Source organism: Protobothrops mucrosquamatus, unplaced genomic scaffold (assembly GCF_001527695.2).
Source record: "Protobothrops mucrosquamatus isolate PMUCROS unplaced genomic scaffold, P.Mucros_1.0 scaffold_25, whole genome shotgun sequence".
NCBI classification, from domain to species: Eukaryota; Metazoa; Chordata; class Lepidosauria; order Squamata; family Viperidae; genus Protobothrops; species Protobothrops mucrosquamatus.
The window spans coordinates 488,007-512,154 of NW_015386101.1; the positions used below are offsets into that span (position 1 = coordinate 488,007).

The window sequence follows — 24,148 nt, forward strand, 5'->3', positions numbered from 1 at the left end:
CTGACGATCCTCGTGCGCGCCTGCGCAGACTCCCCGACCCGGGAGGGGGCGGAGCCGACCGTCCCCCACGCCACCAATCCTGAGGGGCGATCGCTAGGCGAGCGACCAATAGCCGCGGCGCCCCCGCCCCCCGGCCGAGCCCCTCCCACTTCCCCGAACGTGGGCTTCTCTCGTGCGCAGGCGCCGCGGAAAGCATCCGAGGGGCCGATGGGAATTGGAGTGCGCGGAGCGGAAGGGCCGTAAGAGGAGGGCGCAGGGGCGCGCGATGGAGACCACAACTCCCGGCGTGCGCCGCGCGGGCGGAGACAGCCGTCGTCGTGTTGTTTTCCGTGGGGAGGAGGAGGGGGAGGGGGAGGGGGAGGAGGCTGGGCGCCGCCGCCTGAGGGAAAGAAAGAAAGGAAGCGGCCGAAGGAGGCGGCGGCGCGGAGATGAGAGGATGGTGGTGGCGGTGACGCGGAAGGAGGATGGAGTCTGGTGAGGCCCGGCCTTGCTCGGGGAGCGGGTCGCCTCTCGGGGCGGGAGGGGAGCCGGGCGAGGCAGAAATGTTCTCCCCCTGTCAGGTTCAGCCCTCCAAGCCCTCTTCGGAGCAGCTGTCCTCAGCCTGACGTTGAACTCCAACTCCCATCGTCCCCAGCCAGCCCCCCCCCCCCGCTTTCCCCGGCATCGTCAGATTGGACTTCTTTCCCCATCATCCTCAGCCACTGTGGCCCTAGACGCCCCCTCCCCAAGACATCGGCTCCCAAATAGGTTGGACTCCGCTCCCATCATCCTCAGCCACCACGGCCGTTAAAGGCTTTCCCAATCTGCTATCTTCCAGAGGGCTTGGATTCCTGTCCCATCATCCTCAGCCAACACGGCCGTTAAAGACTTTCCCAATCTGCTATCTTCCAGAGGGCTTGGACTCCTCTCCCATCATCCTCAGCCGACAAGGCTGTTTAAAGAGCTTTCTCAGGCGGGTATCTTCCGAAGTGGTTGGACTCTTCTCCCATCATCCTCAGCCATTTAAAGGGCTTCCTTATCCTGGTATCTTCCAGAGGGGTTGGACTCTGCTCCCATCATCCTCAGCCACTTAAAAGGCTTCGCCAGCCCAGTATCTTCCAGACAGGTTGGACTCTGCTCCCATCATCCTCAGCCAACAAGGCTGTTCAAAGAGGTTCCCCAACCTGGTGTCTTCCGGAGGGTTTGAACTCCTCACCCATCATCCTCAGCCAACAAGGCTGTGGATTAGAAAAAGGATGAGTTCCTGAGTGACAAGCAAGGGATAATTTAAAATATATCTGTGCTAAGTGGGAATTGTTTGAGGATGGAAGAAACTTAACAATAGATGGAAAGGAAAAGGTGACAGCATATGATGCTTCCCAAAGCTAGGTAAATTATGGAAAATTTGGGTAAAAGTGCTTTTTCTTTCTGCAATGACCCATGACCCCATTTCCCAACCACACCGGGGATATTTAAACTGACTTAAATGATTTCACCTACATTAAGTAAAAAAAGGGATTTTCTGATAAGGGGTATTGGGTAACAGAAAGTTTGGGCAATGAATAAATAACCACGGCAGAATCTACAACTGGCTTCAACTCCATTCTAACTCCAGTGGTCAGGTTTTTTTTAGCCCCAATAAATTTCATAGGCCTGACATGGGCTTTTGGTTTGCTTGCTTTGAATGCCAGTCCTGTACATCAGGCAGCTGGGACAATCGGGGGAAATTCCCAAGCTGACAATTGCAATGCTTATGTACATTTTGGCAACCACCTGTGGCATGAACTTGTTGCAGTCTACACAATCTAGCATGGAAAGACAGTGTCAGCACTTTAGGGTTGAGAGAGAGGTATAAAGGTCTCCCAGTGCATTGGTGATGGAAGTGAAGTTCAAGCAAGTGACCTCTTGAATTCTTTTTCAATCTCCTAGACCCAGGGTGTTAAACCAGGTATTTCCTTACCTTGGGAAATAGATGCACCGAGGAGAGGTTAACAAACTTGCGGTACGGAATGATATTACAAAATCAACAAACAACTCCATGAAGTTGTATAAAAAAATAGACCAGTATGACCAATACTGTTTTAGGAGATTGTGGTGTCTAGAAGTGAGAGAGTGCATTGGTGAGAAGAGACAGAGTGATGTAGTGGTTAAGGCACAAGGCTAGAAACTGGGAAGCTGTCAGTTCTAATCCTGCCTTAGGCACGAAGACAGTTGGGTGAATTTGGGCCAGTCCCTCTTCCGTATGTCTGTCCCAGGAAGAAGGCTGCAAGGGAAAACCACTTTGGAAATCCTGCCAAGAAAACGAATTGCCAGCAATCAACACTGACTTGAAAGCACTAAAAATAAAATAAGTGTCTGAAAAACAAAGGCAGCTCCATTTATATAACATGTTATACAGTAAACTTAGCCGGAGGTTATCTGAGTTAAACTATTTCTCTTCAGGTGAGGCTGCAACTATTACAGCAATTTTAGCCAGTGGAGAATACCTGCCATGGTGTGCAGTAACAAAAAATTGTTATTCCCTATGAAAGCTTCAGATAAATACCGCACTTTACTGTTCAATTGTAAAATGTTTTTTTAAATGAATTGGTTATTTTTACATGTCTGGCTCGCATCAACTTTATCTCAGTAGTAGATTTTTAATATTAAGGTATGCTGTTTTAAATATCAATATCTGTTTTTTGTTGATTTGAAATTAATACTTTGCATTAAATATAATTTTTTGTTATTTAAATAAGCTGGAGAGGGGACTTGTGCAGGATTTTAAATATGTAAATTGTGACTACAATCACAAGTACAGTATTGGTATTCTTTCTATTCCCGTGTAGGGAGAATTTGCATGTGTGGGCACATGATAGAGGCATAGGGTATGAAGAGAGAGTTTTCTAGTGAGATCTGTGTGTAAAGTAGTTAGAAGGCAGAAAGATTTTTGCCTATTGGAGAGTCTTCTAAATGCATTTTTAGTTGACCTTTTAGTGATTTAGTATCAGATTCATCTGGTTGTAAGCTGCAATTTTCTGAAGGTACTATAGGAAAAACATTGTTCCTTAAAGTCTATTATTCAGATTTAGGTACAAATGCTTGGTTCTCTTGCATATAACTGCACCTGTCTTCCCCCTAGATTCAGTCATTTGATGATCATAATGATTCTAAATGTCTTAATATGTTTTGTGAATAAATGAGGTGCTTTTACTTGTTAGGGACTAAAAGTGAAGCTGTTTCTTTTACTCTTTAGGCCTGCAGTCTTCATCTGTTGTCCAAAATATTGGATCCACATCCTAGAATTAGCATGGGGGTTACTGATAGATTGGGAGGGCGCCAGGTTAACAAAGACTAGTCTAGATTGTGGTCAACCACACAGTGCCAACAGTTGCTCAGTACCGTATTCTCAGCACATTTGGGAGGCTCAGGGGTAGAGCAGACTAATCTTACATTAAAGATCTGAAAAACAATAAGCACGAACATTGCAACTATTAAATGTTACTGTAAGAGATTTGGGGTGGAGATAAAGACACTCTATTCTTTCTGTTTGCAAAGTATTCATAATACAGGGTGTCTAGGATTTGTAATTATATTCCGCTTTTTGGCCTTGGGTCAAAGTAACTTAACTGTTTTTTAATATGGCACATCAAGTTTTCTCAGGCAGCAGTGAGTAGGTTTAACAAATGATTCTGTTCCAATGTGAAGTCCTTCTATGGGGTACTTTCAGTCTAGAGTCATAGGTATCGAGGTAACTATAATGACCCTTGGGTGTCAAATGTGCATTATGGAGTCCCCAAGCTCTGCCCTTTTATACTTGTGTATCAAATACAAAAGATGTGAAGAGCAAAGTTCATGTTGTGACACATGCTTTATCCCTTGTTCCTTGTAGACACTCATGGGGAGGAGAAGACTTCTAATTCCCAAATGCTCTAGAAACTGCTGCAGAGGTCATAGGGGAATCTGCTTCTCCTGGCTAGTCAATACAGTTGGGCTATTGCATAAGGTTTATATATAGCTGTCCACAAGCAGATAATGTTTGGCGCTTCTTAAGTAACCAGTTATTGGATTCTGATGCTGGAGGCATTACCTCTGCCATTAATGCTAATGAGAGATGAAACCAAGGAGCCAAGCCTGCGTCTTGGTGGCGTAAATTATGAGAATGTTGTCTACCCGCTTGAGACAACCCGTATTTTTTAAAAAGCGCAGTTTTAAAGTTGAAATATGAGCACTTAGAATGTTTCCTTTCTTGTTGGAAAAATAATTGGGACTTGGCAAAGGGGAGTCTAATCTGGATGGTTTTCCTGGAAGATATGAATGTGCCAAAGCTTAGCTCATGGGTGACATCACGGTCCTTGGTGTAGCGTCAATCTGAACTTGCAAGGAGCAGCATAAACATGTTTTCAAGCAGGGGGAATTCAACGATAAAATGTCTACATTGTTTTTGTTTTATTTACGCAACCTTATTACTCCCTTGTACGCCTTCCAAGAAACTCGTTCTAGTAATGATAATTAATATGCAAGCTGCGTGTCACATTCTTTCTGCTTTAAAAAAAACAACCCACAGTTTTCAAAATATCTTTTATTACTGGTACTGGTGAGAATTGAATTAAGCTTTTAGGACACCTTCCAGCACATATTCTACTTTAGTTGTAAGGCACGGTGTGCCTTAGGACTCTAGACTTAGGCTTGTGCTGAAAACGAAAGGCGCACACACCTTTGTCCTTTTAAAGCATTTTGTGTTTCAGAGGACTTTTGAGGCCATTTTCATCTCTTTAAATTATTTGGTTATGTTTACTTGGTGGAAAGAACTCAAAGCAGGTCACCAGTGGTGCTTTTTCCAAAAGGGAACTGGACTTGTTTTTTTTCTTCTTCTTTGAAAATGATTCCCCATCAGTCAGAACTGAAGAAGCTTCTTGGATGAGAAGCGAAACATTTTCAAAGAAAAAAACAACAACCCCAAGAAAGTCCAGTTGCCTTTTGGAAAAAAAAAAAAGCACCTTTAGGACAACCATGACCTGGATGGTTGAGAATCTCCACAGACAAACCCAATCGGTATATTTAATTCCACTTTGGATTTCAGCTTAGGATAATTCCTGAGGCTACTTTAGTTTTGCTAAACTAAGGGGGGGGGGGAATGGGAACGTTAAACATCCACACAGTTTCCCAAACATTTCTTCCTGTTTTGCAGGTGTTGGGTGTGTGTTGTAACTGGGTGAGGAGTTAGAAGAAGGAACTGACTTTGAAGCAATCTCTTTTAGCCCTCCTAGGCTGCTGGGGATTTGGGTCTCAAAAGATAGACCGCAGTATTTAATATTTGGCTCTTGCCACAATAGATCTGCTTTCATCGTTGCCCACACTGTGACAAGCAAATAGCAAAGGTCATTGTCTGACTAAATGTAAGGGGAATTACTTTCAGTCTTTTAAAAGCAAATGAGATCTGAGGGCGTGTAGGAAACTCAATCCAGGGCAAAATTTGCATGTGATTCCTGTGAATTTTGGATGCAAATCTCAAAAGTCTCTTCCACAGTTACTAATTTGTAAAGTTTAATGGGACATGCAAAATGTAAAACGCTCAGTAAAGAGAAACATATGGGATGCGTTACAAACTTGTGTGCAACTAAAACAAGTTTATTTTTTGGCTTGGCTCTTCCTACTTTTTGGAGGGTATCCTCACAGAGCAAAGGAGGCCCTCTGACTAGAAAAAAGTTGCCTGCTCTGGGATTTGTTCTAAAACAAATTCTATATCTAATATTTAATGATTTGACGTTCAGTTTTAAACCTTTTAACATTTAAAATATTTTTAATTAGGCTAAAGTTCAGTATTCGACATCTTGATTGTATATTGTGCATAAGAGCGCAGTGGTTAGAATGCAGTATTGCAGGCAAATTCTGCCGACTGCCAGCAGTTCGACCCTGACGGTGTCAAGGTTGACTCAGCCTTCCATCCTTCTGAGATCGGTAAAATGAGGACCCAGATTTTTGGAGGCAAGATGCTGACTCTGTAAACTGCTATAAAGCACTGTGAAGCGGTATATAAAGTCTAAGTGCTATTGCTATTGTTAAAGAAGTACAGATATGGACATATATTCTGTAAGTCAAATACACGTGTGTCTAGTTAAAAATTATGAGCATTATTTTATTATTTTAGTAGATTATTTAGAAGAACTTCCTGAGACAGATGAGCCCGCCTGGATCTTAGGAAGACAGCACCACCTAAAAACAGGTAAATTTGGTAAAAAACCACATATTACTTCTCTGGCAAGCTCTAGAAAGAGCAGAAATCCTTGAAAGCAGACATAATGCAAGTTATTAATTACAAGTGCTTTAAGGGCACTTAAAGTAAAAGAGATTGAAGAGGAAGACAGGTTTAAAGGACAAGATTCTAGCTCAGACTTGTCTCGTATACTTTGAATTGAGAGGAATTAAGTAAGAGACAGTTACTTACTGTTAAGAGGTATTAAGTAAGAGACAGTTCATTTCCACAATGAACTGTCACATACTGCATTGACTTTGACGAATGAAAAAGGAATTGGGGAGAAAACATAACTTTTCAGCAAGGGGGAGGTTATTGGAAAAAAGGTTTTACACTCCTGAACACCTGAATGTCTAATTGACTCAGTAGAATACGACATTTGTGTTAGCCTGTTACTACTTTTTCCAATTCTAGAAAAATCTAAGCTTCTTTCGGATATCGGCTCTCGTCTTTGGTTTACCTACAGAAGGAAATTTTCACCCATTGGTAAGTTTTCTTCTTGGCCAGATGGGGTTTTTGCCCCTCTCATTTCCTTCTGTTTGTGAAAACGTGAATTCTATAAGAGAATGAACTGGTTTTTCTGAAAAAGAACTCTTCTCAGTATTAGTGGCTGTTGTTTTTTGTTTAAAAAGGCCTTGGCCATATCTGCTTGTCCTTGATGGAGAAGGCTACTCAAGGCAGAACAGGCCCTGCACTTTAGCCCTAGGCTTGGATCCAGCGAATCCTTTAGAGCAGAGTTCTCCAACCTTTCCAGACTCATGGCCTGGAGGGGAGAACAGATTCCAAATTACTGCATGTGCACACGTCTGCACGCGTGCAAACGGGACCACACCCACTGGCGCAGTACTAGCGGCCACATTCATGCATGCGGCATGCACTGGTGCCATGTGCACCCACGAACGGCTGCAAACTCCCCGCAGCAGTTAGCACCCATTTGCATGCACAAATATGCCGCGCACACATGCTAGTGGCCCATTCACAAATGGGGCGCGCATGCCCCCGCGCTAGCATTCCCATTTGCGCCTGTGTGCATGCGCAAACAAGGCCTTGGGCGTTAGCGGAGTGGGAGGGAATCCGCGCCCTGGCCAGTCATTTCTGCGGACCGCGGGCCAAGAGCCCACAGCCCGGTACTGGGCCATGGCCCATAGGTTGGGGAGCCCTGCTTTAGAGTCTGACACGGTTGTCTTGAAGTGACACAAATACAGGTAGTCCTCAAGTTCTGACAGTGTTTGAGCCTAAAATTACAGTCACAAGTCATTGAGGTCATTAATTGGGCCGCCACGTGACTGGACCTGATTTTTCAGCATTTTTTTTGTGTGTGTGTGCAGCAGTTGTTACACTGCAGTCATTAAGCAAACACTTCAGTTGTTAAGCGAGCCCATTTTCCCCAATGGGACATTTTTTGCTGGAAACAGGAAGTAAACATTGTAAACTGGCAAAAAAATATTGGAAATCATTGTCATGTGATCACAAGACCCTGCAAACAGCCATAAAAGCAAAGTGGTTGCCAAGCGCCCAAAATGCAACCACATGACCGCAGGGCTGTGGCCATCATAACTTAAAAATTGGGTCAAAAATAGCTTTGGGGGGGGGGGGTCCATCGTAACTTAAAAAGGTTCGCTAAGTGACTGGTTGTAAATTGAGGATTACCTGTAATCATTTAAAGTGGCTTTTTCTGTGGGGGATAAGTATTGGGGCTGCTGCAGCTGGCTTTCCCCCTTTTATTGAAGAGTTTACCATCTCCGTCCTTTCTTTTATATCAGAAAAGAGCAACTTTTGGATAGCCAGGAGCTACGCTTAATGTATTTGAGGATAATTGGGTGGAAGCAGTGGAATGGGTTGAAAAAAGATGTACAATGGGTGTGGCCTCATCATGCACATGGAGGAGTGGGATTCCCTCCCTTCCCCAGCCTCTTGATCCAAGGAAGCCTCAGGTTTTGTGCCTTCCTTTTTTATGACCTCCTAAGCATGTGCTTCTCACTCCCAAGGTGGTACAGGGCCTTCCTCAGATGCTGGCTGGGGCTGCATGTTGCGGTGTGGACAGATGATGTTGGCTCAGGCTCTGATCTGTCGACATTTGGGAAGGGGTAAGTCTGTCTGTATGTCTGTCTGTTTGTCTGTCTGTCTCTGCCTGTCTCTTATCTATCTATCTATCTATCTATCTATCTATCTATCTATCTATCTATCTATCTATCTATCTATCTATCTATCTATCTATCTATCTATCTATCTATCTATCTATCTATCTATCTATCTATCTATCTAATCTATCTATCTATCTATCTATCTATCTATCTATCTATCTATCATAGCTGCCCATCTCACAAGCAAGTGACACTGGATAGCGTACAACAGAACTAAAACAATATCTAATATCTAAAATCATTATTAACACACATTTTTTTAAAAAAAACTATAAAAACAACTAAAATAATAATAGATGAAGTGATGATAGTAATGGAGCCAACTCATTAGTTCACCTGTCAGCTGTTAAGCTACCAGGGCAGTTGTAAAATGGCCACAGCAGTTGTTAAGTGAATGCCATGGTCATGAAATGAACGAATGGTTCACTACGGGCGTGGTTTTGCCAAAAACTGGAAGTAGATGCTGGTTTTTGGCCAGACCATCATAAAACAAGAGCTATCGTAAACAGCCATAAATACGGCCCAATTGCCAAGCGCCCAAAGTTTAGTCACATGACTACAAGAGGGTGACCATCGCAAATTCAAATCTGTTGTAAGTAGATCTGTCGTAACTTTGAATGGTCACTAAGTGACCGGTAGTATCTTGAGGACTACCTATAGTATCTCCTGCCAATAAAATACTCTGTGTGCACTTTCAGCATATCCCACAGAGGTAATTAGAGCTGACTGATTTTGTAAGAAGGACTACAATATATATTTCTTTGCTTGAATGGTCACCTTTGGTTGCTCTATCCCAGGAGTCTTCAAACTTGGCCCTTTTATGACTTGTGGACTTCAACTCCCAGAATTCCTCAGCCAGGCACGTTGGCTGAGGAATTCTGGGAGTTGAAGTCCACAAGTCATAAAAGGGCCAAGTTTTTGAAGACCCACACTCTATTCTTTGTCCTTGGTGAGAATGTGACCTCATCACATTTAAAATCTCTAATAATTTTTTTTTTAAAGATTGGCAATGGGAGGAATACAGAAAGCAACCAGAAGAATATAAAAAGATTTTGTGCTGCTTCCTGGACAGAAAAGATTGCTGTTACTCAATTCATCAAATGGGTAAGAGCAGATTTTGAGAGCAATGTGTAGTCCTAACGAACGTGTCATTGGGAGGGAGTTAAAATAAAGCAAAAAATCCCATCTGGTAATAAAATAAAGAAAAGTGTTAGTGGAAATAAAAATTTAAAAAAAAATACAGATGTGAGTCTGGGCAAAAGAGTAGCCAATACTGACGTCATACTAGGGAGATCCTCACAGTGTCAGCATGGAGTCATACCAGGCAAAGCTATAGCTATTTTTTATGGATGTGTGGTGTTTTGAGGCTCATTTCAAAAAAAAAAAAGCGCTTTGAAGTGCACAGGGGCACAATCTGCAACCCTTTGAAACAGTTGAATTGTCTCTCTGGATTAAATGACTGGCCTATGCACCCTCTGCATAAATCCTATGAAAAAAATTGTGACTTTTAAAAAGTTGCAAAGAGGAATCACGTGCATGATCCCATATATTCTGAAGCATCTTTTTGGGAACTGAATCTGAAATGCTCCAATGAAATGAAATGCTCCAATCTGAAATGTTCCAATATCTAAGGGGATGCCACACAAAGATTGGGGGGCGGGTCAACTTATTCTCCAAAGCACCTGAAGGCAGGACGAGAAGCAACAGATGAAAAAACTAACCAAGGAGAGAAGCAACCTAGAACTAAAGAGGAATTTCCTGGCAATGAGAACAATTAATCAGTAGAACAACCTGCCTCCAGAAGCTGCGATTGCTCCAACACTGGAAGTTTTTAAGAAGAGACTGGGCAGCCATTTGTCTGAAGTGGTATAGGGTTTCCTGCCTGAGCAGGGGGTTGGACTACAGTAGATGACCTCCTAGGTCCCTTCCCACACTGTTATTCTGTTATGGTATAGTAAGTTTCAGTACATTTGGATTTTCACTGAGATATTTTGGTCTAGTGACTAGAAACCATGAGACCACGGGTCCTACTCCCACCTTAGGCACGAAGCTAGTTGGGTGACCTTGGGCCAGTCATATTCTTTGAGCCCTAGAAAATGGCAACAGCAAGGTACTTTCAAAAACTTCGCCAAGAAAATTGCAGGGACTTGTCCTGGCGGTCACCAGGAGTCAAGATTGACTTAATGGCATAGAGGCCCTAGAAGATACACACAAAAACTGAATTTGCACAATAAGGTAAAGCATGGTTTCCAGTCACAGTAGTTTGGATCCTGTTTACTCTTGGACCTTGTTCCTGGGTTAAAATGTTAAGAGAAAATACACAATTGTAGTTATAGCAGAAAGCAAAATCAGTTGAAAACACGTTCCTTGAAATTAAATCGCCGTCTGTCGGTTAAAACGGACTTCAGCAAACTTCATAAAAACCAAAGGTTTATCTGAATAACAGCATCTTTGTTTCTAGATTCTGCTTGCCAGGAAGCTCCAGTTTTTGGAAAAGGTCCTCTCTAAATATCCCTGCCAAATACACCTCTAGTGTCAGTGTGGCAGTCCATCTGTCCTCTTTATTCAGTTCTTAAAAACTGTATGCAGGGTTTCAAAAGGGAGGATTCAGTCTCTGAAACTCCTATCGTCACGCATGATGTGCAGCTTTAGAGCTGATGGTGAGCGATTTCAGTTGTCCCTTGAAACGGACGGATCGCCCTGGAATTGTAAAAGGAAAATCCCATTTCAAGAGTCTGCTGAAGAGTCTGAGATTAGCCATCTACGCATTTCCAAGGCCGCCCACATTGAGGCACTTTGCAGGAGGCAAAGTGAATTTAAGTCCTTCGGTTGCGCAACTGAAATATGTTCATAGCATCGCAGGCTGGTATCATACCCCTCCCCATCTCTGCTTCTGCTAAGGATGGGGGCTGGAGGTTTGGTTTAACCTCTCAAGGGGTAGATTTCCACTCCCGGAATCCTCCAGCCAGGATGGCTATGCTGGGCATGATGGGGGCTGAATACTGAGAGATCTGCAGTTGGACCTGTTCATCCTTCTGCCCACACAAAGTTTAGCTGAAATACTCTGATCTGGGTTAATATTTCTGGACAGTTTTGATCCTGGACTCTTTTGAGAGATACACAATGCAATATTTAAATAAATGCAAAGGTTATTTTAATAGGCAAAGGTTATTTTCTGACGTTCTTTCTTTCTTTATTTTTTTGTCTGTTCCTGATCCACACAGCGCAGATGGGTGTTGGCGAAGGGAAATCTATTGGGGAATGGTTCGGACCAAATACTGTTGCCCAAGTACTCAAGTAAGCCAGCATGTGTATTCTGCAATAGGTGTTGTGGAATTTATACGGGTCGTCCTCGCTTAACGCCCGTTCAAAGTTATACCCCCCCCCCCCAAATGTTACTTACCACTCGCCCCCAAAGTTACAACTGCTGCACTCCTGTCACCCCGGTCACGATTGCATTTTGGGCACCTATCCACTGTCTCACCTTTACAACCGGTTGTAACATTCTGTGGTTATGTGACTGTGATTTGCATTTTTTTTTTTGCTGATTTCTGGCATTTTGTGCTGGGCTAGTGGATTCGCTTAACAGTCACTTAACTCTGGCGACTTGCTTTCTGGCCATTATAAAAACGGTCGTAAAATCAAGCCAGGTCACTTTGTGACCTGCTTGACGGACCTCATGGCTTACAAACAAAATTCCATGCTCAGTTGTCATTAAGTGAGGACTCCCTGTATTTGCAGAGAAAAAGAGCTTGGTCCGATGGCTGAAGGATGCCAAGGCAGCTGAATTCCTTGTGCTTACGTTTGAGTGCAAGTTTGACTCTTCATTTTGATTGTACCTAAAGGTTGTCCCTGAAGATGCATAAGCATTTGCAGCCAAACCACCCAAAAATCTTTTGGCACATTTAAATGTGGATTCTGCTTTCCGCAACCTCTGGAATGGCTCTCTGAACTATTAGCTAATACATCTAGTTACCTCTGGAAAATGCCGTCTTGAGTAGTTACTTCAAGCTTTATAGTTTGGTTTATCACTGTGCCAAATATTTACATTCTGTGCTTGCAGTAATGGAGCAACAGCTTTCCTGCTCTGCATCAGTAGCGTCGGGAAAATATTTGGAATGAGATTCCCCCTTCAGAAACCAAGCAGAAGCAGGTGTAAGCATTGAATAATGGAAGTAGCGAGTAATAAGTAGTGTACATTTGAATGCCAGGCTGACTAAATTAATTTGCTTATTCAGAAAAGCTTGTCAAAATAGCTTTCAATAAGGAATCCAAGTTAACATCTGCAACAGCCACTTTTTTCTCCTGGATTTTTCCAAGTGTAGCGAAATGGTTGATGCTGCCTTTCCTAGCATTGCCAATCCATAAGCTATATACTGTTTCATTCTTCCCTCCATTGATATATTTTAGCAAGAGGGGGGGAATAGTAAGAAAAAAGACAGGAGTAAAAATAGCAGAAAAGAGTTAAAAACTGTACCCTGATATATTCTCTGCCTGTAGTAGGACAACTATCCAATATATACCTCATCCGGAAGTTCTAATATTCCCCCTACTACTAAGAATTTCATTAGTGGAATAGAATTAAACTCTCATCAACCATCCCAAAAGTTGCTTTATTTAAGAACCTTTTCGTAATATTGAGCACACTTTTTGATTGACAGCTGTCTTGCTTTATTCAGGAAACTCGCAGTCTTTGATGAATGGAATTCCTTAGCTGTTTACGTGTCTATGGACAACACTGTGGTGATTGAAGATATCAGTAAGTTTTTAATCATCATCATCATCAGAACCTGAGCAACTTAACATTCACTTTTAACTTAGCCTCATTCAGAATCTGGGAAATACTGTCTGCGGTTACCTAGATAAAAATTCCTTTTTTTAAATCCTTGTTTCGTCTCTAGCGTATAACAAAGTCAGAACAAGAGCAGTGGAATAGAGTTACTCGGGTGAAGCTTGTTTTTTTTCCCCCTGTATCAATCCTAAACATTGAGTTGATCATCATAGATAGCAGAACAGCAGAATAACAGAGTTGGAAGGGACCTTGGAGGTCTTCTAGTCCAACCCCCTGCCCAGACAGGAAACCTATATCATTTCAGACAAATGGTTGTCCAATCTCTTCTTAAAAACGTAAAAGCATTCACAATTTCTGGAGGCAGGTTGTTCCACTGATTACTTGTTCTCACTGTGAGGAAATTCCTCCTTAGTTCCAAGTTGCTTCTCTCCATGGTCAGTTTCCATCCATTGCTTCTTGTCCTGCCTTCAGGGGTTTTGGAGAATAGCTTGACCCCCTCTTCTTTGTGGCAACCCCCGAGATATTGGAGCACTCCTATCATTTCATTTTCTCTTTTGTTCCTTCAAATGGAAACCAGATGGCAGATATTTTTATTGCTGTCTGCTATATAATTGTATGTGTTTGTGTGTGTGTGTTCAGCATTCAAGGAACTTTGAGGCAGAAATGTTCCAAATTTAACATTTCTCTCTTTGGGATGGTTGACCCATGGCCCTCTGATCTAAAAATGGACTATTGCAACCTCTGTTACGCAGTGAAATTGGAATGAATGGGCTATTCTGAGAGCATAATGGATGCATCACGAGCAAAGTGCTTCTGCCTTGATTTCTAATCTTTCTTAAATTAAGGATCACCACACGGAACGTGTAAACAGTTAACAGGCTCCCCTTATTTATCCAAGGCTTAAAAATGCATCTGTTTGGTACTCGTTTCCTTCCAGACTTCCTTAATTGCAGGGAGAATCACAACAATATTCTTAATTCTGGAGTCTTTCTGCAAGAGAGAGGGTTGGGCCTAACCAACGAATCCCTGTAAATACAGAATTTTCCCATTTTATTTTCCCACAGACGAGTAGAGTGGTCTGTTTCGGATTCAGATTTCCTTCACTTTACATTTGCTGAAAATATTTGTAAGCAAGGGGAATATTCTTTGGCCCCCAACAAATTGATAAGGAATTGAGAATTAAGGATTTCTCTCTCTCTTTTTTTCACCAGAAAAAATGTGCGGGGTCCCACCCCAGGGTTGCCCCAGGTCTCACAGCAGTTCACTGTCATATAGGAGCTCCGCCAACCCAGCCAAGACCTCAGGGGCTCCCTGTTGCAGTTGGAAGCCTCTGCTGCTGATCGTGCCCCTCCGCCTGGGGATAAACCACATCAATCCAGTTTATGTTGACGCTTTTAAGGTATAGCTCTCTGGCAGGAGATTTGGTGGGCTTTAGGAATCATTGGAGCTATAACCCAGGGGTGTCAAACTCAATTTCATTGAGGGACGCATCAGCATTGCAGTTACCCTTGGGGGTGGGTGGGGGTGGCCAGGGTGGGTGTGGTGTGGCCTGTTGGGTGGGCGTGGCCAGCTCTACATTGTTCGTGTCAATGGTGCCTGTGGGGGCCTGGGCAGGAGTGGGACAGATCTGAGGGTCTCTGGCAGAAGGGAGTGGGACCAGGGCAAGTGCCAAGTTATGGTCCACTGGAGGAACCTCACTGTTCCTCTCAGGCCATGGGGGAGACTGGATTGGTGGTGCGGGCTGGCCGGAGCCCTGGGCAGCAGAGGTCAAATGCCCAGCCTGGCCCTCGAGTACCCGTGGCACCAAGCCCAGCTCCACTTCCCCAAGAGGGCGCCCAGCTGCACTTACCTCCTCCCCAAGGCTGCTGCTGCTGTGCTTGCTCTCCTTAGCCAGGTTGTTCATGATGGGTACCAGGGCAAAGTCAGAAAGAGACTGAATGCCTTTCAGCATAGATGGCCACCACAAAATTGCACATTGGCTCCTGGCCGGCCTGGGCCAGGGCCAAGGGAGTGGGGGCCGTTCCCTCACTATTTCCAGAATGGCTTTGTGGGCCACATGAAACCATTTCGCGGGCCGCATCCGGCCCCTGGGCCTTGTGTTTGACATGTCTGCTATAACCGATCAATTGCTTCATTAGACACACGGACACACATACACACATGCATACACACATGCATACACACACACACACAGGCAATATATGTAGTCATTAAAACGTCGAAATGACCTGGATGATCCAGAGGAGGAATTTATACTATATAGTCTTCGACATAGGATCACAATTGAGCCCAACACTTCTCTTGTTAAGCGAGGTAGTTGTTGTGAAAACCTCAGACAGGAGGAAGAGTGTGGCCGGGCAGGCAGGTGTCTTGCTCGGCTGTGCCTTGGGGGGCATTTTTTTCAGTGCCATTGTAACTTCGAACAATCACTAAGCGAACTGTTGTAAGTTGAGGACTACCTGTACTTTATCACATTTTTTGGGGGGGGGGGTGTCATCAAGGTCATCAAGGTTGCTAGGCGACTGGTGGTACTCGGATGTTACCATATCCTAAAAGTGGTACAATGGGTGAAAAGGTTGAAAAGCCCTGGAATAGAGGAACTAGATTATAAGCTGCCTTGAATTCCGTTGTTGAAGAAGCACAAATAGGATACTTGTGGGAAAGTGAGACATAAATATATATATATATATTTCTTTTCTCCTTTGGATCTTTAGGAATGCTTTAAGATGCCGCAATCTTTAGGAGCTTTAGGAGGAAAACCAAACAATGCCTACTACTTTATAGGATTTCTGGGTAAGGAAAAATACTGGAATGTGTTGGAGTAGTTCCAATGAAGGATTCTTCTAAATCTGAAGTAGCAAATAAGAAAAAACCCCAGGGGAAGAGAAATCACAGGAAAGAGCCTAGACTGAAGATTGGAGCCCAGTCTCTTCTCCACAGCCTCACGCCTTGCCATAGGGAAGATTCACACAAGTGATATTCATCTCAGCTTGTTTCTTAGCTGAAGAGATGAATAGCTTCAGGACTTGATTTGAAGAATGAATCCCTCCCTTTGTGTGGAAATCCAGGGTTGGGGCCTTAGCAGATCCTTGATTTTAGGGGGACAAAAATCAATGCCCGATTTTCAGTTCCCTTCCTGGCTAGCCAACTCCTTCCTTCCTTCCTTCTTTCTTGTAGGAAATGAATTGATCTACCTGGACCCTCACACCACCCAGGTCTTTGTAGATTCGGATGAGAATGGTGCAGTTGATGACCATAGCTTCCACTGCCAGCAACCCCCCCAGCGGATGAAGATAATGAATCTTGATCCCTCTGTAGCATTAGTGAGTATTGTGATGGGGTGTAGTGAAGAGGTGGGAACCCCCCCCCCCCCGAAGGGAGTGCCGAGTTCAGGGAATCCAACATAGGCATCAGGCTGCTGGTTACATTTTCGAAGACATTTCTTGTTGGAATTGTAATAAATGTAATAAATGTAATAAATGTAATAAATTGTAATAAAACATAGTTCTAGGACAGTGATGGTGAACCTTTTAGAGACCGAGTGCCCAAACTGCAACCCAAAACCCACGTATGTGTCGTCGTGTGCCGGGTGGGCATGGCACACTGGGTGGGTGTGGCTGCAGTGGTAACAGCAGACTGGGTGGAACTAAAAAGTTCAATCAATCAATTCCGACTTTGCGAGATCTTTTTTTTTTCCAGCAAGAAGTCGAAATTGACTGATTGATTGAACCCTTTTTTTTTTTTTTTTTGCACACAGTCACGGAAGGCTAAAGCGAAAAGGTTTTATAAAACCCAGCTGAAGGCCTAGGACTGGGACGACGGCACGCGTGCCCACAGAGAGGGCTCTGAGTGCCACCTGTGGCACGCGTGCCATAGGTTCGCCACCATGGTTCTAGGCGTTAGACCAGGGCTCTCCAAACATAGCAACTTTAAGACTTGTGGACTTCAACTCCCAGAATTCTCCAGCCAGCCTCAATTCTGAGAGTTGAAGTCCACAAGTCTTAAGTTTGCCAGGTTTGGAGACCCCTGCATTAGACCGAACGCATTTATACAACAGAGTAAAATATAATCTAGTCTGCTTGTTTTGACAGTGCCTCACACACCTAAAACTGTGATTTGTACAAAAAGGGAGTTTTGGAGAGACCAAGCAATAGCTTCGCATGCCTTGTGAGCACAATTCATGTGTGAGCTTTGGCTTAGTTCTTACTGAGATGAGAAACCACTTTGAATCTGTTCCCATTATTTGTGAGTGTTTTTTTACCAGCACCTAGGTTTACTGCTTCAAGGATTGCCAATAATAATTACTAATGCCCTTCTGAGATAATTGGAAAGAATGTATAATGCCCAAATGTTTCCATCGTTGGATTATTCCTTGTTTTTCCCTTTCTAATATTCTTCAATTATTACAGGGATTTTTTTGTAAAGAAGAAAAGGACTTTGACAACTGGTGTAGTCTTGTGCAAAAGGCAAGTATTAGGAAAGGCATAAAACTTACAAATTATCATTTCTTGTTTTGTGTTCAACAGGTTTACGAGTAAAGGATTGATAATAACCAGAGGGATAGAAAGAGTGTCAGAGAGAGATCCCACCAGCTCTGATACATATTTGATGTTTGTTTAGTCCATTATACTGAATGTTACTATAATTATTTTATTGTTGTTTCTTTGGTGCGCTAGTATATTTTTAAACTTCTCTTCCAGAAAAGGGCTTTGTAAGCTTTCCAGTCTTTTGTGTGCTTAACACATATGGTGTTTTAAATGGAGCTGTGATCTTGCACAAGCAACCCCAAAAGAAAAGCACAAATAGAAAAATACAGCGATTACTTTTTAAAAATGGGTTTTTATTGGCCTGGAAATTCATTCGTTCCTTGCCTTTTAATGCCCTTTATTTGGTATTTAAGAACGAGCATTAAAGCAGCATAGTGAATTTGGATTTTTAGTGCAAAAAATAGCTCATGTGATAAACATCTAATTTTGGATTGCATTTTTTCATACAAAATTTAATGACTGTTAAACACGGACAGGAAGGCATAAACATGCAAATGTTATTATTATTATTTGCTAAATGAGCTGTACTCCCCAGCTCTTGAACATTCAGCATGGCGTTTTGAATTCCTGAGGGTTGGGTGGCTAATACATTTGCTTATGTGCTGCAATTTACCAATGGCATTTTCTCCCTCCCAGGAGATACATAAGAAGCAGAGTCTACGAATGTTTGAGCTGGTTCAGAAGCACCCACCACATTGGCCCCCGTTCATACCGCCCACGAAACCAGAAGTCACCACCACCGGGGCAGGTAAAGAGGTGTTTCATAGAGAGCTACTTCACTTTCCTCCACCCTACTGCCTGGCTGTGATCTGTATTAATTTGTCCACACAATATGCTCACAGCCTGAAACGGATTCGTTTTTTTGCATTTACGCAAGGCACCCTACTGCTAAAGAACCTCAGTTTAGCATCATGTTGTGTGAACGCCACCCCAAGGATTATAACTGACCTGAGCCTATTTGGACACCTGGCCCCAAGGAGTAAATTTCTGAATGGCAGCTTCCTTAAAGCAGTGGCATAATCCTCAGAAGAGATAACAGCCATTGTGGGTGGGTGTCAACATTTTGGAAACAAGGCCAAAGTTGGCTAGTTTGGACTAGCAAACGTGTTTGTCCATTTCTTCTGGGTCAAGAAACCTGATCAGTTGGGGTGAAGTCAGACTTAAGCATCTGCTGGCACTTTGTAAGCATATTTAAGCCACAACAAAAAGGTTTATAAGGGTGTGTCATTATGGATAGTTAAGTTACACAGGGAGAGCTTTCTGCAATCTTTGACGGGTTGATTTATTCCTTACTCGTTTGCTTTCCAACATCCATTCTCCATCCAATTTCCCACCTATAAGTAATCCTCGACTTACAACAGTTCATTTAGTGACTGACATTACAACGGCAAGGGAAAAAAAAGAGATTTATGGCCATTTTGCACCCTTACGACCGTTGCAGCCTCCCCATGGTCACATGATTAAAATTCATGCTTGGCAACTGATTTCTGTTTATGACGGTGGCAGCGTCCAGGGATCATGTGATCCCTGTTAGAGACTTTCTGACAAGCAGTGGGGAAGCGAGATTCACTTAACCACTGTGTTCCTAACTGTAACAGAACGGCAGCGACTCCCTTAACAATTGTAGCAAGAAAGGTCGTAAAATGGGCCAAAATTCAAATTGTTTCGCTGAGCGACAGAAATTTGGGGCTCAATTGTGGTTGAAAGTCGAGCACTACCTATAGTTCGGAGTGCAGCGTTTGGCATTCCCAGCAAGGGGAGGTATTGTTTATATATATATATATATATATTTACAAAGAAATCCAGTTTCTCCATTTTCCTTAGAGCTGATTGACTCCACGGACAAACTGTTTGAGATGGAAGAAGAGTTTGAGATCTTGAGCGTGTGAAGGCAACCTGGCCCGCAGTCCAGGACCGGGAGTAAAACCACAGTAAAACCACAGAGCCTTTCTTAGCCTGAAGTGCCTGTGAACAGACACAAGACCTCAGGAGAACAGTTCCAAAAAAAAAAAAAAAAGCACTTCTTGAGAAGGGCATGGATCCTGGTTCCCCAGCCCGTGTGTTTGTCCCCCCGCCATCCCGCTTCCCCTCCCCAAGAAAAGAACCTTGTCTGAAGACGTGCTCTTGGGAAACCCGAAATCAAAAACGGGCTTGTCGTATGGCCAGCGTCAACGATGGCTGGACGGTAATTATAATGCAATAGCTTTGCTCACGCTGAAAGCACGGCGGCGTGCAGGAGTGCGTTCACCTCTCGTTCCTTCACGTGGACAATTTTTTTTTAAGCAGTAAATGTCATCGCCTTGGTTTTTTTTCCTCTCTCTTTTCTTTTTTCTCAACGATTCACCCGATCGGGCGAAACCAATGCTTTTATTCAATATCTTCACATTTCTTGGCACTGCACTTCAAAAAACAACAACCCCAAAGCGTTTTTTTTATGGAAGGACACGTATGCTATGTGCAATTTTACACACACACAAAACCACATTTCTCGTTTCTAGGAAAATACATGAATAAGCAGAGGACTGGGAGGCAACCGTTCAACTCCTCCCCTGTTCTTGCAACATATACAGGAGGTCTCTTTATAATTATGACGGCCCTTCTTCACTTTGGCTTTAACTTCAAATCATTATTAAACCTTTTGCTCCCGAGTAAAAGAGAAAACACGTTTTTTGTTTCAACTGTTATCTTATTTATTTTAAATTAAACATTGACATGTTTCCCCTTGTTAAGAGCACTTTCTTTGTGCTTCTCATTTTTTAACTGTTGAATAGGTTGGATGCCAGTTTGGGGAGTGGGGGGTTGGAGTTGGACCTTTTTAAGAACCAGAGAAGGGCATCTATCAAAATAAAACTGGTTGGCCTCCGTTTTCTGATTGTTTACCACCCCGATGGGGTCATGTATGCGTAATGTCTGCTGCACACTGTGTAGCAACATAGGTAACAACCATTACTACTAATATTAGCGAATGTCATTGCCTGATGCAAAACTAAATGATTCATTGGTGGAATTTGCATTTACAGGTAGACCTCAACAACCATTTGTTTAGTGATCATTCCAAGTTACAATGGCATTGAAAAAAGGGACTTACAACAGCCCTCACATTTTCAACCATTGCACCATCCTCAACGGTCACCTGCTCAAAATGTGGCCGCTTGGCAACCAGCATGTACATATGATAGCTGCAGCATCCCAGGATCAAGGGATCTCCAGCCTTCCTCGGGTGTCTTCTGATAAGTCAGTAGGGCAAACTGGATTCCATTAACAACCAGGTGATTCACTGAACTGCAATGATTTGCTTAATGGTGGCGTTGTTAGTTGTGAAGTCGTGTCTGGCCCATCGTGACCCCATGGCCGTTCCTCCAGGCCTTCCTATCCTCTGCCATCTTCTGGAGTCCATTTAAGTTCACGCCTGCTGCTTCAGTGACTCCATCCAGCCACCTCATTCTTTGCTGTCTCCTTCTTCTATTGCCCTCCATCTTTCCCAGCATCAGGCTCTTCTCCAGTGAGTCCTTCCTTCTCATTAGGTGGCCAAAGTATTTGAGTTTCAACTTCAGGATCTGGCCTTCTAAAGAGCAGTCAGGGTTGATCTCTAGGACTGACCGGTTTGATCGCCTTGCAGTCCAGGGGACTCGCAGGAGTCTTCTCCAGCACCAGAGTTCAGAGGCCTCCATTCTTTTGCGCTCAGCCTTTCTTATGGTCCTACTTTCACAGCCATACATTGCAACTGGGAAAACCATGGCCTTGACTATACGCACTTTTGTTGGCAGGGTGATGTCTCTGCTTTTTAGTATGCTGTCTAGATTTGCCATAGCTTTCCTCCCCAGGAGCGTCTTTTAATTTCTTGGCTGCAGTCCCCATCTGTGGTGATCTTGGAGCCCAGGAAGATAAAATCTGTCACTACCTCCATTTCTTCCCCATCTATTTGCCAGGAATTGAGAGGGCCGGATGCCATGACCTTGGTTTTCTTAATGTTGAGTTTCAAGCCAACTTTTGCACTCTCCTTCTTCACCCGCATCAAGAGGCTCTTTAGTTCCTCTTCACTTTCTGCCATTAGAGTGGTATCATCTGCATATCTTAGGTTGCTGATATTTCTCCCGGCAATCTTAATTTTGATTCATAAAAACGGTGGCATAAAAACGGTCATAAGATCAGGCACGGCTTACTTAACCGCCGCCTTAGCAAAGAAAATTCTGGTCCCAATTGTGGTTGTAAGTTGAGAACCACTTGTATTCTTCAGCCTTAGTGCGGTGCACGGGTATTTGACCCGCTACACCTGTAAATCTCTGCAGCATTTTGCATAACTGCATCATCCCTTAACGGCCATTTGTTTAGCTGGTCACTGTTCGAAGTTACAATGGTGCTGAAAAAAGTGACTTACTACCAGCCCTCACGCTTCCAACATTGCAGAGTTAACTGCGGTCACATGGTTGCAATACGGGCGCTTGGCAACCAGCATGTATTTATGATGGTTGTGGTGTCCTGGGGTCACATGATCACCATGATCACTATCCAAGCAGTTTGTGACAAGCAAAATTAATGGGGGCAGCTGGATTCACCGTTGCAAAAAAAAGGTAGTAAAATTGGCCGTGAGTTAATGACTGCATTGCTTAGCAACAGAAGATCCAGAAACAAGTATGGTCATAAGCTGAGGACTTCCTCTACTTTCAGAATATGGAACCTGCCAAGGTTTGCACAATTCTGTTGCGGTATGGGGTATCTTAACATACTTGTTTCTTTAAAACGGGGGCCTTCAAACGTGGCCCTTTTATGACTTGTGGACTTCAACTTGCAGAATTCCTCAGCCAGGCACGCTGGCTGAAGACTCCTGTTTTAAAAAAATAGTCAATATCGCCTGTATGTTTGGGAGGAATTAATATAATTGTGGGAGAAGGTAACATTAGTAAAGCGTTACTCATGAGCTTTTAAAGATACTTTAAAGTGGGGGAGTGGAGTTTAAACTACAGTATAGTTATGAGGATATTTTTTGTTCCCCATTTGACGCAACCCAAGAGAGGTTTAAATGGGAGCAAAATAAAATCTGAATATGAACAAGAAAAAAACAGCAACGGCATCTGTTGATATTTTCCCCCATGTTGGCTTGATTGATACAGTCATTATGTAATACTGAGGCTCCACTCTTAAGCCCAATTTCTTTTTTAAGCATTCTAAAATTCCCTTCAAAGTCTATTTAATTCCAAATATCTTCTGTGTGAAAATTGCTCTCTCTTTTGGCAAGTCCAAGAGGTTTTTAAGAGGATGCAAACAAACCCTTGCTGATGGTTTAATTGGTGTTTTTGGTCATTGAAGGTTGGACTACATGATCTTTGGGGGTCCTTTCCAACTCCACAATTCTATTTCGGTCCCCTAAGCTTAGTATAAGTTCACCTGACAACTTAACACAAGTTGAGTCACATGTCTGGAGAGAGTTACCAAGCTTATTGTAAGGAGGGAATAAAATATAACTCACAAAACGGACATCCTGTTTTACTACGTTTTAGGGGGAAAAAATAAGTCAAAATATAATCAGTGCTCTGAAGATACTTTCAGCAGTGCATTACAAAACGCAAGACTAGCAAAAATAAAATCAAAACCATAATGTTGGCAGTTCATCCAACTTCTACTCAGTGTTACATTTACATAAAAATAACCTATTTAATACTATATTATTTCAAGCACCAGCAATTCCAAGGCTACCTCAAAAAAAAAAGGTGTGAAATATTCTTGTGGAAATGAAATCCATAACATGCAACTGAATCATCAGTAGGTGACTTTCTCAACTTATGTACAACTAGAGAACAAAGATAGTTGAAGTCACGATCTTTGAAACTTTTCATTAAAGATTAGTAACTGTGGCTCTAGCTTATACACCTATTGCAAATGGAGTAATATGTCTGTCATATAAACATGAAGGTCCTCTGCCAACATCTGTAATAGTGGATTACATCATGGATCAACATCTAATGGCTGTATAAAGTCCAAGAACATTTTTATGAGGTCTGAATATCGGTATGCTATTAAGGAATTAAGAAGATGGTCTTAAAGGTGATTGATTTGACCCATTCTCCAGGTGGAAACAGATGGGCTGAGGCTGTAAAAACAGCTTGTATAAAAAAAGGACAAAACAGACATTATAATGTAGACCCAAGGGAGTCAAAGGGTTAAGCAGGGTGGACACTACTCAAGGAAGTGAGCGAAGACACAGGTAGCAGATCACAACTTGACCGTGCAGTTGTGGACAAAGAAACATCAGAATTAAGCGGTGACAGAAATTAGAAAACATGCTAATTTACTAATCCATTCGTTCCTGGCTGGAATACCAGGATAACTTAGGAGATGTAAACCAAGCCTTTCCTATGTTCAGGATTCATAACCAGCAGAATTGTAGCTCAGATTGGCAGGAGGTACCCCTCAGACTTTTCTACATTTTTAACATAGTTTCCTTTAGTAAATC

General features: G+C 43.0%; 1 protein-coding gene across 2 annotated transcripts; it reads left to right on the forward strand.

Annotated features, from left to right (window-relative positions):
• Positions 1–389: 389 nt before the first annotated feature.
• Positions 390–20,343, forward strand: ATG4A (autophagy related 4A cysteine peptidase). 2 transcript variants are annotated; one of them, XM_015832396.1, is made up of 13 exons: positions 390–474; positions 6,110–6,184; positions 6,629–6,700; positions 8,203–8,301; positions 9,361–9,462; positions 11,583–11,655; positions 13,038–13,117; positions 14,362–14,549; positions 15,865–15,943; positions 16,328–16,473; positions 17,560–17,616; positions 18,334–18,445; positions 19,522–20,343. In XM_015832396.1, exons 1-13 carry the CDS (start codon positions 465–467, stop codon positions 19,584–19,586), a joined length of 1,158 nt encoding a protein of 385 aa, XP_015687882.1. In that variant the 5' UTR covers positions 390–464; the 3' UTR covers positions 19,587–20,343. The 2 variants fall into 2 exon arrangements, with proteins under 2 accessions (XP_015687882.1, XP_015687889.1); XM_015832403.1 differs by having other exon boundaries at positions 6,113–6,184.
• Positions 20,344–24,148: the final 3,805 nt, after the last annotated feature.